We start from the raw sequence: 14,672 nt of genomic DNA, 5'->3' as shown, positions 1-14,672 counted from the left end.
TCTAACTGTTTAGTCAGAGAGATGGTATTTAAAGTAGATGGCACAATTTTGACCCTCATACCTAATTTTGTTGCAGAGCTCTCACAGAACTAGAACTAATAGACATTTCATGATATTCTGCCTGAGCAGTGTCCTCAAATTTCAGCCTCTTGCCATAAAAATTTATTGTGTCTTTTAACAATCAAAAAACAACTGAGACAAAAAATTATCCAACCCAAACAACAGACAGATTATTAGATACTGATTATCTACCCTCTATCTATCTTTTGCATTTGGGTGGGTAGGTGTTGGAGTTTTTTTCAGAGAGGGCTGACAAGTACTCATAACAAATATTCTGCTCCATGTGAACATGTGTTTTCTAGCTCTGAGTGCTTGGGCCATGTGGAATAGACTTTAATCTGCAGCCAGAAACATTCATGTGGACATGTGGCTCTTTTATACCACACAATACAATGAAATTTTCACTGCAATAAAAAAACACCTTAACTTGAGAGGGAGGTTGTTGTTGTATTTTTAAACTACATAGGAGAGGATTAAATAACCTCTAACCTTATTACTCTATTGTAGAAATTTTTTTGGTATGCTCTGTAAATGTGATTACTAATTTTTAATCAGTTCCTTCATTTTTCCCATTTGTTTTAGCCTTTAAATAATTTTCAGTCCAATGGCCCAGGTCTTCGGTACAAAGTCAGTTGGCGGCAGAAGGATGGTGATGATGAATGGACATCTGTTACAGTTGCAAATGTATCTAAGTACATTGTTTCTGGTACACCAACCTTTACTCCGTATGAGATAAAAGTGCAGGCATTGAATGATCTGGGACCTGCCCCTGAGCCTGCAACAGCAATTGGACATTCTGGGGAAGACTGTAAGTTTCTTAGAATGGCTTAATTTTTGGCATAAACTTTGCTCCAGAGATTATGGATTTAAGTTAGTACTCTGAAGTTTCAATAGTAATAACATTGTGGTAATAAAGATTGATAATTATAAAATATGTGTCAATATCAGTCATCATCATAATTACTATCATTATCATAGCATATCACCTCCTTTTCCTCACTGCTCCCCAGCAGCCATTTTCCCCCTTAGTCCCCCCTGGAGGTTTCCAACACCCCATGGGGCGCTACCCCCTACCTTGGGAATCACTAGTGTAGACCATACAGTGAAATACAACAACATCGACAAATCTACAGTAAAGATTTTGTGTATTTTGGGTGTTCTTGTATTTTCCCCTTCTTGACATTGATGTACAATAATAGATATTTTAAAAAATAAATAAAATAACTTGATGTGCTTTCTTGGCATGCAAAATCTGCTGCTTGAAACAGCCATCTCACTCTGTGTAATGTTAAGAGCATTTCTGCACAGTACTGCATGACTTCACACTCTAACTTAAGGTTTGTTGCATTTGTCCCTAACAGTGCCAATGGTTGCACCAGGAAATTTGCAGGTACAAGTTGTGAACAGTACATTAGCAAAGGTTCAGTGGGATCCAGTACCTCAAAAGTACATCCGAGGTCATCTTCAGGGATACAAAGTAAGCTAATTAAATAATTAAATATTTTATTGTAATAAAATTATGTTAATTTGTATTTTGGGGTGGGAATTTCTAATTTTCTGTCCACAGACAGTTTGTTCTCACCAGCCAGAGGTAGATTGAAGTAGATTATCTATGAAGTTGATGTTCTATCAGATTCCAGATAGTTAAAGTAACCACTTGAGCTGTTGTGTTTTACCATCTAAAAGATTGTTGTTAGTTCATTTCTGTCAAAAACAATTTTAGCCTGCCTGCTGATATTCTTTACCCTAAAGTGCTTACTGAAAAGTGTGTGACTTGAATGGTTTTCAAAATTAATACATCATGATTTAGCATGAGGCTATTCTTTCTTTCATGCTTACCAATTTTTTTTGTTTTCTGAGCACTATTGTATAGCACAGCTCTTTTGTTCTACTTGTAATAGCTATGACTTCCTTATGTTACCTTTCTCCAGTATAATAGATAAAATGTGACACACTCCACTTCTGAATAATGCTATAGATAAACCTAATAGGAATTAACAAACATCATATTTGGTTTTCCACTATATCACTTATTGTAGACCTATTGAAATCTCTGCAAGTCCCAATAATTTTAGTATGCTACTTTAAGTATGATTAACTCTTGATACATCCCACAAAGTTCTCTATGTCAAATGTAATATCTAAACAGACCTACAAATAATACCATAATACAAATCCAGAAAAGCTGTAGTATAAATATTTAATTACATTTAATTTTTAGATTTACTATTGGAAGGTGAAAAGTTTATCTGGAAAAATTAAGAGGCATATAGAAAAAAAGATGTTGACGTTTAATGGAAACAAGACACATGGAATGGTGCCAGGACTGGAGCCTTATAGCTCTTATAAACTGAATGTCAGAGTGCTTAATGGGAAAGGAGAAGGACCACCAACTCCTGATGAAACATTTAAAACTCCTGAAGGAGGTATGCATCAAGGTCACTTTATCATTGTGGATATATGTTACATGAAAATTTTATCTCATGTCATGAAAATATTACGTAAATTATTTAGAAAAAAATATAATAATACTATATGTAATCTTATTAAGTAGACCTACTTGAGTAAACAAAGGCTATATCTGCACTGTAGAAATAAACCAATTTGAAATCACTTTTAACTGCCATGACTCAATGCTATGGAATTCTGGGGATTGTGGTTTTGTGAGCTATTTAGCCTTCCCTGTCAGACAGCTCTAGTGCCACAACAAACTATAATTCTCAGAATTCCATATCACTGAGCCATGGCAATTAAAGTGGTGTCAAACTGGACTATTTCTGTAGTGCAGATGCAGCCATAGATACAATTAGTATGTGGGTCACAATAATCTATATCAGACAAAGTAAAAGATGTAAGTAAACACTTTGGTCCTTTATGGTATCTTTTACTATATTTTAAAAATTATTTTCAATTAATATTATTAAAATGTGTTATGCTATTTTTTTTAAGTTCCCAGTACACCCTCCTACTTGAAGATTACTAATCCAAATCTGGATTCTCTCACTCTGGAATGGGGCCCACCTTCGCATCCAAATGGTGTTTTAGTAGGGTATACCCTAAAGTTTCAACCAAGTAAGTAATTTTTAAAACAATCTGTCAAAGTGAATGTGTGTGTGTGTGCGCACACATGTACACACACCTTCAAGTTGCCTGTCCATTTATGGTGACCCCATGAATTTCATAGAGTTTTTTTAGGCAAGGAATAATCAGAGAGGATTTTATCAGTTACTTCCATGCTTTGTTGTTGTTAACTGCCTTCAAGTTGATCTTGACTCATGGTGACTCTGTGGATAAGACATCTCCAAGACCCCCTGTCATCCACTGCTCTGCCTAATTCTTGCAACCCCATACCTACGTAGGATCTCCTTAATAGAATCCATCAATCTAGCATGTGGCCTTCTTCTCTTCCTACTTTCCTCCACCTTTCCCAGCATTATTGTCTTTTCCAATGAGTCCTTCCTTCTCATGATGTATCCGAAGTACAACACCCTCAGTTTGGTCATCTTGGCGTCCAGGGAGGTTTCCAGCTTGGTCTGCTCTAGGATTCATTTCTTTGCCCTTTTGGCCATCCAAGGGATCCTCAGCACTCTTCTTCAGCACCACATCTCAAATGAATTGATTTTCTTTCTATCAGTCATTATCTTTCTTAACTGTCCAGCTCTCACATCCATACATGGTAATAGGGAATATGATGGCTTCTTTGATTCTAACTTTTGTGCTCAGTTGTATATCTTTGCATTTTAGAATCATTTCTAGTTCTTTGATAGCCACCCTCCTTATTCTTAATCTTGTGATTTCCTGACAGCAGTCCCCATTTGTATCAATATTTTATCTCAGATATGGGGATTCTTTTACTACAGTGGACCCTTGTTATACACTGGGGTTTGGTTCCAAAATCCCCCATGTATAACAAAATCCGTGTATGCTCAAGTCCCATTAAATATAATGGCATAACAAAATGGTGTCCCTAATAAAAAATGAAAAAGCAAGGTTTGATATTTGAAATTTATACTTTTTTTTTTAACATTTTCAAGCTGTGGATGCTAGAATCTGTCTATAAAAAACCCGTGTATAAGAAGGGCCAACTGTATTTCTATTTCTTCATTGTCTAGGTTGAACTTGTGAAGGTCCTCAGTGGTAATTATTTTTGTTTTCTTTATGTTCCACATTAAGCCTGTCTTTACACTTTCTTCTTTGATATTTCTTAGTAGGTGTTCCAGGTCTTTGAAGGTTTCTGCTAGTACTATGGTGTCACCTGCTTATCTTAGATTGTTGATATTCCTTCCTCCTATTTTCACTTCTCCTGCTTTTCCAAGGCTGCTTTTCTTATAATATGTTCTGCATTCAAGTTGAACAGATAGGGTGAAAGGATGCAGTCTTGTCTTACCCCTTTACCAATTGGGAACCATTCTGTTTCTCCATGTTCTGTTCTGACAGTACCTCTTGCCCTGATTACAGATTCCTCATCAGGACTATCAGATGTGTTGGCAATCCCATGTCTTAAGGGAATTCCATAGCCTTTCATGATCTATGCAGTCAATGGCTTTGCTATAGTCTATAAAGCACATGTTGATTTTACTTTGGAATTCTCTGGTGCGCTCCATTAGCCATCGTATATTTGCAGTGTGGTCCCTAGTGCCTCTTCCTTTCCTGAACCCCTCTTGAACCTCTGGGATTTCTCTCTCCATGTGTGGTTGGAGTCTATGTTGCAAAATTTTGAGCATGATTTTGCTTGTGTGGGAGATCAGTGCTATGGTCCTATAGTTGTTGCAGTCTCTTGTGTCTCCCTTTTTGTGCCTTTTTCAGTAGATTGGTGTGACATGTGGGAGAGAGTACAGTAGTTTGTTTTAAATATTTGTGTTTTTAAAGCATGTAATGTTAAAACAAAAGCTTGCCTTCTTTGAACACTTTTATTGTATTCTTATGCATTCCTTCTGCCTCATGTAGAAGACAGGTTACCCAGCATGTCCTTGTAAGGTCTAAGGAGATATCTCCCAATTCTTTCTATACTTATACTACCAAAAAAGCCATGGTCATGCTGGTGTCAACCATCACTGGAGGCAGTTATCTCCAGAAAAGGCCTTTTTACAGCTAACCTAATTCTGCCTCCAGTAGAAACCTTACTAAATTGAACCTGATGAACCTGGAGGTGCAAGAACCATTTTATTCTCTTCACAACCTTTTTTCTGCTTCATAGAAAAGTATATCCTTTTCCATGTCAGTACCAACTGCAGCCGTCTAGGAGGTTCCTGAATCATGCAGTCATGTTGCATCCAAGTTTTCATACACTGACTGGCATGCTGTTGGTTAGTTCCAACTAGAGTAGATAGTTTTAATTAATTATTGAATGACGAGTCAACATGTAGGTAAATCCCATTGGTTGAATAGAACTAGTCAGAACTAACAACAGGGTTCAGGTAATTAAATTTTATGTTTTAGTGCACAGTATCCCAGTGTCAAAACCTGAATTCTGATGCAATGAAAAGAGATGTGTCAACGTGTTTATTGTAGAACTCTGAATTTGCAACATGTTTATCATGGAACTCAGGATCAAATGTATGCAATGTACTATGGCAGAATGTATTCCCAAATAAATATTAACTACCCTTTTTGTCCATTTACTATCTTATATTAACAGTAAATAGCACACATGACTTAGGCCACTTGGAAGAGATCAGTATTCCACCTAATGAGACCAGCTTGACATTAAGCAACTTAAATTATAGCACTCGATACAAGTTTTACCTCTGCGCACAAACATCAGTTGGATCTGGAAATCAAATAACAGAGGAGGCAGTAACAGTAATGGATGAAGGTAAGATGGGTATGTATAAAGATGGTCCACTTAAATTTGAAAAATTATTCAAAATTATCTCAAAATGAGTGAATTTGACTATGTGTAGTTGGTGAATAGTCTTTTCTTTTTAAAAAGTTTAAAACAAAGTATTTGTGATTTATGACTAGAAAAGTTGTACAGATTGGTTTAACCAAAAGAAAACTTGGTTATGAATGCATTTGCTCCAATTGTTTTTTGTTTTTTGCCACACCAAACTAATTCCACAAGTGAATTTGCACAACTTTCCAAACTGAGATTTGAGAACAGTGACATGAAACTCCACTGAGAATGGTGTGTGGTTATTGTGCAAATGTCATATATCAAAACATTTTCCTCCCTTCATACTGCCCACTAGAAACAACTCATCAGAACATATTTGGATTTACCCTGATTTTGGAGTTTTGATACCTAGTTTCAGCATTTTTATTTTTTTGCATATGATGTGAGGTACTTCCATTGATGGCTTTAAAAACATTTTATTCAGTCTATATAAAAGGAAAAGTTTTCCAACCCTTTAAAAAGAAGGACACGTACCAGTCCAATAAGATACAAGCTTTGCAGACCTCAGAGAAGGTGCATCCCTTCTAATAAGGGACATCTGCAATCTTAAGTAATATGTTGTAACCAACTGTAACAATATCATTCTACCACTGGTCAGTCTTTGATAGCTTCCTCTCCCATTAATTCTTCTTAAAAGTAACATAGGCCCAAAGCAAACAGGCAGCAAAAAGCATACTCTGGCCATGATCAGGCCATGACTGTGGCAATCGTACGGCCCGCTCATAAAGCGGGCTGCTTCCGAGGTCCCAAACAGGCCACCAGCAGGAGCATATTCAATCCTCTCCTTTTTTGGGCTGCTTCAGAGCAACTTCCGGCTGCTTTGGTGATATGTGTCATCTAAATGCCATACCCCTGGAGCAACTTCTTTTGGTCCATATGTTTCAGGCCACAGTGTTTAGCCAGGAGCACAGAAAGCTAGCATGTGGGCCTGCCATTTTTTAAAAAAAATTAAACAAATTTAGTAAAGTACTTCCTTGTTCCATACACATTCATCTGTTTACTGCAAGTTACTAACTAAAGCCACAATGCAGATTTAGAGTAAATATATGCTTCTAAACTTTTCATGCTGTCATTGTTAAAAATCTAGGTGTATCACAACAGAGATCAAAGAGACAGAACCAAACAAAGCTTTGATAATAAACTATAGTAAGCTCAAATAACAACAACTCATAGCATAGCAACATATCAAATTCCCTGGTTTTTGTGGATTTTTTTAAAGTACCATTTTTATACAGAATATTATGCACAAAACATTCTAAAACAGACCACCCTAAAAAAATCCACAAGAAAATTAGAATCTACCAGAAAATTATCAGGACTGACCTAAAAGTGTCATAACATTTGCACATTTTTCATACCAACTATTTTTATTTTTGTGTGATGTAAAGTTTCTATATGAGTCTGCTTAGGGGGAATTGATTGATTTCAGAGAGGAAATTTACTGTGCAGCAATGTATTAAAAGAGCAAATATGTGTTTAAAAATGTTTACTGTTAATAAATAAATAAAGGTTAATATAAGTAAAATGAAAGCATGTGTATTAACATAAGCTTTTGCTTTTAAAACTGCTGTTTAATGTGAGTGGGTGTTTAATTTCTTATTCCCTACTCCCAAGATTTCATCTAACTGCATGTTTTTGTGCTTTAATATAAACATCTAGATGTGTAATATATATTGATATATATGTTCCTTTTGTTGTATCTAATTGCAGTGTGTCTTCATTTTATGTATTAATGCTGATATTCTTCCAGTTGATATAAGTCCTGGTGAAGGTAAAATAAAACTAAAAATTGTGTGATGGGGGAAGGGGAATTTCCTTTTTTTTTTTAAAAAAAATGCAGTTGGCAAGAAGATAATATGTTGTGTCTTAAATGAGATCAAGAACTGATAGAAGGAACTGTCTTATTATACATCTGTGGATTTCCTTGATACCTGCCATATTGATCTGAAAAAAGCAGGGCATGCCTTCTTTCATCTTTATCCATTATCCAGTGAAGTGATCATTAATTATAATAGGCTATGATGAAGAAAACTAAGGGCCGAAGCAGGCAGCCTAGAAGGAGTGGCCAGCTCTGATCGGACCAAGACCAAAGCAGGCTGTCACCGCAGTCCCAACCAAGCTGCTGGCAGAAGCAGATTAAATCTGCTCCTAAAAGGGCCAGATCTTGCCGGCTTGGCACGGCTTCCAGCCGCTTTGGGGGCATGTGTCACCTAAACGCCATGCCTCCGAAGTGACCAGAAGTCACTTTATTTGGCCTGTCTGTTTTGGGTCTAACTTATGTTATGGGGAATGACTCCTTTTCCTATGGCTCTTCTTTTGTTTAGATAGTAGTAACAGTTGTATAAAATCTGGAAAAAGTTTTCAGGTGCCTTCTTTATCAAGGCCTCTGATAGTGTCATAACTCCCTCTGCTAAAAGTGAAGAGGCAGAAAGAGCCTCTCCTCTTCTCAGCTTGATTCATATAGTGGGTAGGATGCAGTATCACTTGTCTGTCAGTGGCATTGAGCTATCTGGTGTATGAGTGCCCTCTAAGGGCAAAATCATGAGCTTCAATTAATTGGTTTACACATTTGAAGAACTGTTTTGGTTCTCTTTATCTCCTGTTGCATTGCAGAGTTTCAGGTTATCTTTGGGTAGGATAGACTGTTAAATGTGTTGTTTACTTCAGAGATTATATAGCGCCCTAAATTAAGCTCAGACAACTATTGCTATGAGAATAAGGATGTGAAACAACAAAAATCTAAGAAAAAGAAAACATTATATTATACTTAATAGTGCAGCAATATGGAGAACTGTAACACTAAAGAATTGTTACTTTCAGAATTTCAAATCAGAATTCCAGACAAGAACAGAATTGTTCCCTAACTAAGTGTCTTTGGGGGCAGGCCTGGTACTTAGGCAAATGAGTTATTTTGTTCGAATATTTGAATGAAAGAAATAAAAGTCATAGCAATCCCTTGCAGAATCTGATTTTCTTTGCCTTTCCCCCTTTTATGTATTTTACATGAGGTATTATTTAGCTAACATGCACTACAGTAATGTCTTTCCTTACAAATGAGAGGGTGTAAGGAAAATGCACATAATTCCATACTCTGTAATTCAAAACAGTTTCACACACTAAACTGTATGTATTGTCTGAGTTCTATACATGAACTTCAAGAAAATCATATTCAACATTCTGTTGAATGGCACATTTATGATCTAGAATGATTTCCCAGAATTGTTCCTCTCACTTTATGTTTGATATATTTCACTGTTACTGTGGTTACATGGGTATGGTATTCCACTTGCACACAACTCTGGAATTCATTGTTTACAATCCTATGCAACACTTGTAAAGCATACAGTTACCACAGACAACTTCAGACACAGCTGGGAAATAGTGTTCTGAGCTAAAATAAGTACAGTAGGTGTCATTAAAACTCAATTTTATTGACACTTAGCCTGTTTTTTAGGACAGTTAGTTAATCTGGTTGGTTAGCACAAAGTTCAGTAGATATATAGCTTACAAATTGAAACAGAAGAAAAATGATAGCAAGTCCATCAGTTTCTTATCAACTCACAGGCATTTGCTCATAAAATAATAATCACATATTCTATATTAACAAACATATGATATCCAGTTTTCTTGCAGCTTGCATAATTTTATGTATCCATTTTATTACCCAAATGCATCTATTTGTAAGTTTTTATTTTTATGTAGCTAGAAGTTAGGCAAGTTCAAAGCTCTTGCAAATCTAAATTGTTAAATCTTTTTTTCCTGGACTATCTAGCATTGTTGTTGTTGTTAGCTGCCCTCGAGTCGGTTCCAACTCATGGCAACCCTGTGGATAAGACATCTCCAAGAATCCCTATCCTCCACTGCCCTGCCATATCCTGCAAGCCCTTTCCCACAACCCCCCTGATTGAGTCTATCCACTTGGTTTGTGGTTTTCCCTTCTTTCTTCTGCCCTCTACCTTTCCTAGCATTATTGTTTTGTCTAGTGATCCGTACCTTCTCATTATGTGGCCAAAGTGCGATAGTCTCAACTTGATCATCTTTGTTGCCAAAGAGATCCCTGGTCTGATCTGTTCAAGAACCCACTTGTTTGTCTTCTTGGCTGTCCATGGTATCCTAAGTACTCTTCTCCAGCATCATATTTCAAATGAGTTTATTTTCTTTCTGCCTGCTTCCTTCATTATCCAGCTCTCATATCCATACATGGTAATTGGGAATACAGTGGCCTGAATGACTCTGACTTTAGTGCTCAGTTGCATGTCTTTGCTCTTCAGCATCTTGTCCAGTTCTTTCATGGTTGCCCTTCCCATTCCTAGTCTTCTTATTTCTTGACTGCAGTCTCCATTCTGGTCACTGTTTGATCCTAGAGATGGGAATTCTTTAACTATTTCAATTTTCTCATTGTCTATATTGAATTTGTGTATTTCTTCTGCGATAGTTATTTTTATTTTCTTTATGTTCAGCATCAGACCTGTCTTTGCACTTTCATCTTTGACCTTTCTTATTAACTGTTCCAATTCCTAAATGTTCTCTGCTAATATTATGGTGTCGTCTGCATATCTTAGGTTCCTTTTTCTGATTCTAATTCTGCTTTTCTTATGATATTTTCAACATATAACTTAAACAAGTAAGGTGATAGGATGCAGCCTTGCCTGACCGCTTTGCCTATTGGGAACCACTCTGTTTCCCTGAATTCTGTTCTGACAGTGGCCTCTTGTCCTTGGTACAGATTCCTCACCAGGACTATCAAATGTAGTGACACCCCCATGCCTTTGAGTGCATTCCATAGCTTTTCATGCTTTGCAATGTGTTTGCAGTGTGGTTCCTAGTGCCCCTTTCTTTTCTGAATCCTGCTTGTACCTCTGGAATTTCTCTCTCCATGTATGCTTGGAGTCTATGCTGCAGAATTTTGAGCATTATTTTGCTTGCACGTGAGATTAGTGCTATGGTCCTATAGTTGCTGCAGTCTTTTGTATCTCCTTCTTTATGGATTAGTATGTATAGCGAACGTTTCCAGTCCATTGGCCACTGCTTTGGTTTCCATATTTGTTGGCATATTTCAGTTAGCACTAAAGTTGCATCTGCCTATAGGCACTGTAGCAGTTCAATTGGAATATCCTCTGTTCCCAGTAATTTAATTTTCCCCCATTTCCTTTATTGCAGATTCCACTTCACTTCATTTGGGGTTCGTCTTCATATGTCTCCTCATTCCAAATCTCATTAATTCCCTCATCTCTTTTGTTTAACTCTTCTGTGTTTTGTCTCCAGCATCTTTTTATTTCTTCTTGTTCCTGCATAATGTTCTTTTTTTCTCCATAGAGCATCCTTCCCTCAGTTTGAACTTGGCTTTAATTTCTCGGATTTTTTGATAGAGGTCTCTCGTTCTTCTCTTTTTGTTGTTTTCTTCTATTTCTCTGCATTGATCGTTATAGTATTTCTCCTTATTCCTGTGTGTCAGACGTTGGGCAGTTGTGTTCATACTTCTGGCTTTGTTCCTATCTCCTTTTGCTTTTGCTTTTCTTCTTTCTTTTATTGCATGCACTGTTTCATCTGCCATCCATTGTTCCTTATCTATTTTTTTGGCCACTGGTAGTGTTTTCTTCCATTCATCCTTAATTATGTCTTTGACTTCTGTCCACAGTTCTTCAGGTTCCCAGTTGATTATACTCAGTAGTTCAAATCTGTTTCTTACATTGTCCTTGAATTCATCTGAAATGCTATTCAGGTCATATTTTGGTATAATGATGGTTTTTGCTTTGTTCTAGCATTAGATATCTGTAAACTCAGGAATGTAGTTAAGATACTATAGACAGATATACCCTTTTGAACTAAACCAATCCTTGATTAAATTCTGCTGAAGTAACAGTGAAAACTGTGTTCATTGTTGTTAATGTTTTCCATAGAAAAGCCCTACACGTTTCTTTGAAGTAAGTCCCATGGTGATTACTGGTGCTTACTGTAAAGTTTGGATAGAGTAAATTTGGATAGAGTTACCTGTGACTTAAGGTAGCTTACTAGATCAGTCCATGGGCACTTAGCTCTCAGCTTCGGGCAACACACAGCATGCCTCTTTATATTCATCATTATACAGTACGCCTGTGCCAACCAGGAATTGCCATCCATGGATCTGCGCTTCCGTGGACAGCGAGTCCCAGCTTTTTCAATGGGCGGCCTGCACAAGGTTGCATAAATGAGCACAAGTGTGCACATGTGCCCATTGAAAAGAACAATGGTCCTGCTTTTTTTGCTATCCATGTGTATGTGTGTGGGGGTCCAGAACAGATCCCCCACAGTTAGGAAGGGATGACTGTAATACATGTCATTGTTTTCCTTAGGGAGGTATTGAAATTAGTTTATTTCTCACAAAGCTATGGGAGGAGGAGACAAGGCAATTAGAGATCAAGCAACTTCCAAATAAGGAAGAGACTATAAATCACAACAAAGACCTTTCAAAGTAACATTTGTCATTGTCTCAGACAGCCCATCCTCTTTATTACATGATAAAGCTTGACAAAATTAAAAGAAGATATTCTCTTTCCAGTGTTGCATTAAATTTTGCAATGAAATCTGAAGTGCTTTGCATGAATATTTCAAATAGTGCTATTTGTACCCAGTGGGATATTTGGCTGTCTTTAATACAGATAAAGGATATTGGGCATAAACAGATGATGCAGGGACAGTGATAAGTAGGATTGTTCATAATCTGCATGACTTTCGCGAAAGTCCTCTGTTATAATCTTGTTGACAAGTTGGTAACATGTTGGCTAGACAGTGCTACTGTTAGAGGAATCATGGCTGGTAAATGGACTATATCCAAAAAGCTTATTAATAATTTTCTGCCAAATTGGAGGGGAGTGTAACATCTTAAGTTTAGTGTTGTTTGACATATTTGTAAAATGACTCCATTAAAACAATGGAGGGAGATACAGTACTTTCCAAATTGGGATAGATGAGTAACACCACAGAAGACAGAAATAAGCCTTGATATGGTTTTAATAGGCTTGAGAACTGAGCCAGAATTAACAAAATGAATTTCTATAGATAAGGATGATGTTCTGCATTTATTTAGAAAAAATCAAATGCACAATGATAAATAACAGGGAAGGCAATATAAATTAAGTAAGGTGATTCTCACTGTAGGAGCTGTTCAGTAATAGAAGTGACTGGGAAAACTGTTTACATTATGGTTGAGATCTCTCTTTCTCCCATTCTGCAATATTTAAAAGCAGCCATAACATAACTCAGCCACTTCTCAAAACTTTGGCTGAATGTATTTGGCTTTACCCCTGCTCACCTTTCCTAACATGGGGAAGTCAACTCTCAACCCAAACATCAGCTGGAAAACCTCCAGCCAATCCTTCAGCTAGAAAGCCAGTGCTATTAGGTATGTCATTGTGACTCCATAGGTTCAATGATGAACAACAAATTTGTTCCCCACCCATGGTTTGGACAGACTTGTTAAATATGTCATTTATTATTGAATTACCATCCTTAAAATGTTCATATTATCCATGCAGAAGCGGATTTTGTGTACATTGCAGTAGCAGAAGCTGGCTGTCAGAGCAAATTAAAATAGAAGTTGCATCACAGATCTGTTAAAAATATTGTAATGAGTTTGGTTTCATCTTGAAATACAAATGTAAAAAAACCAGAATTTTTCAAATAGATACAGGCAGGTCAGGTGGTCAAATAAGGTTTCATTCGCTCAGTGTTTGACCTTTGTAATACTGTAATATTATGGATTTTGTACCATAAATTTTTACATAATGAAGGTAATGTGCCATGCATTGCAGCTATAACATTTTACTCTTATGGGAATGGTGAAAGATGATGTGATTGGCCTTTCAAGGTAGCTTGTAAAATATAACAGTGACTTTCATGCTTCTCTTTCCTTTTATAATTTACAGTGGTACCTCGGGTTACGAAATTAATTCGTTCCGCGGCTAATTTCGTAACCCGAAAAACCTTCGTAACCTGAATTGCCATAGGCGCTAATGGAAAAAAATAGCTCTCTGCTGCCCTCCGGTGGCGAAATAGCGCCGAGGTTTTTTCGTAACCCGAAAAAACCTTCGTAAGCCGAAACAATAAATCCCTATGGGATTTTTTCGTATCCCGAAAAATTCGTAAGCTGGGTAATTCGTATCCCGGGGTACCACTGTATTCTCCTATTGCATCAAGTGCAGTGTCTGGAAAAAAAATCCTTGCATGGACATTCATGTATGCATGTATTGTTCTCTTAATGTGTAAGATGGTACTGTGATTGAAACTTTTTATTATCTAAAAATATTTTACTCTCTGTTTTCTTCTTTCCTGCATTGTCTGATGAAGGATATTCAGAGAACCTTTTTGAAACCTCCCCTGTCATGCACACTGTACCTTCAACATTTTATAAGGGTATTACTATTTACTTTATCCATATAAGTGGCATGGAAACAGATGAGATACCCCATTCCACAGAACAAAACAACATGAAGGAAATTTTGGACTGTACAAGATAACATGAAACTAGGAAGCTATTATGCCTGCATGTCTCTATATTTTCCCCATTAACATTTAGAATTAAATTTGTTTAAATTTGCTTTTAGGATATCTGTTTTAGAAATTTGACTTATTTCCAGTCTCTAGCCTTTTAAATGTTGAGTTTATAAATATACCAATCATACCTACAATTTATACTCAACAATAAGTCGACCTCATGTATTAGTCAAGGGCAGGTTTG

The 14,672-nt window shown here is 36.7% G+C and overlaps 1 protein-coding gene across 14 annotated transcripts in view; it reads left to right on the top strand.

Annotated features, from left to right (window-relative positions):
* The window catches only part of NRCAM (neuronal cell adhesion molecule), a 183,765-nt gene that overhangs the window by 132,350 nt on the left and 36,743 nt on the right, over positions 1-14,672 (top strand). For 6 of the 14 annotated variants that reach the window (XM_042466810.1, XM_042466812.1, XM_042466808.1 and 3 more), the window contains 5 exons: positions 643-868; positions 1,422-1,537; positions 2,282-2,486; positions 3,010-3,132; positions 5,699-5,875. In XM_042466810.1, the coding sequence (XP_042322744.1) occupies positions 643-868; positions 1,422-1,537; positions 2,282-2,486; positions 3,010-3,132; positions 5,699-5,875 (847 nt within the window). Of the gene's footprint in view, positions 1-642; positions 869-1,421; positions 1,538-2,281; positions 2,487-3,009; positions 3,133-5,698; positions 5,885-14,281; positions 14,348-14,672 lie in introns of all 14 variants that reach the window. The other 8 variants (XM_042466801.1, XM_042466802.1, XM_042466800.1 and 5 more) reach the window with 3 other exon arrangements.

The sequence above is a fragment of the Sceloporus undulatus genome, chromosome 5 (genome assembly GCF_019175285.1).
Source record: "Sceloporus undulatus isolate JIND9_A2432 ecotype Alabama chromosome 5, SceUnd_v1.1, whole genome shotgun sequence".
Classification (NCBI taxonomy): Eukaryota; Metazoa; Chordata; class Lepidosauria; order Squamata; family Phrynosomatidae; genus Sceloporus; species Sceloporus undulatus.
Note: the sequence above shows the minus strand (reverse complement) of the source record. Positions and strands in the feature narration are given on the sequence as shown.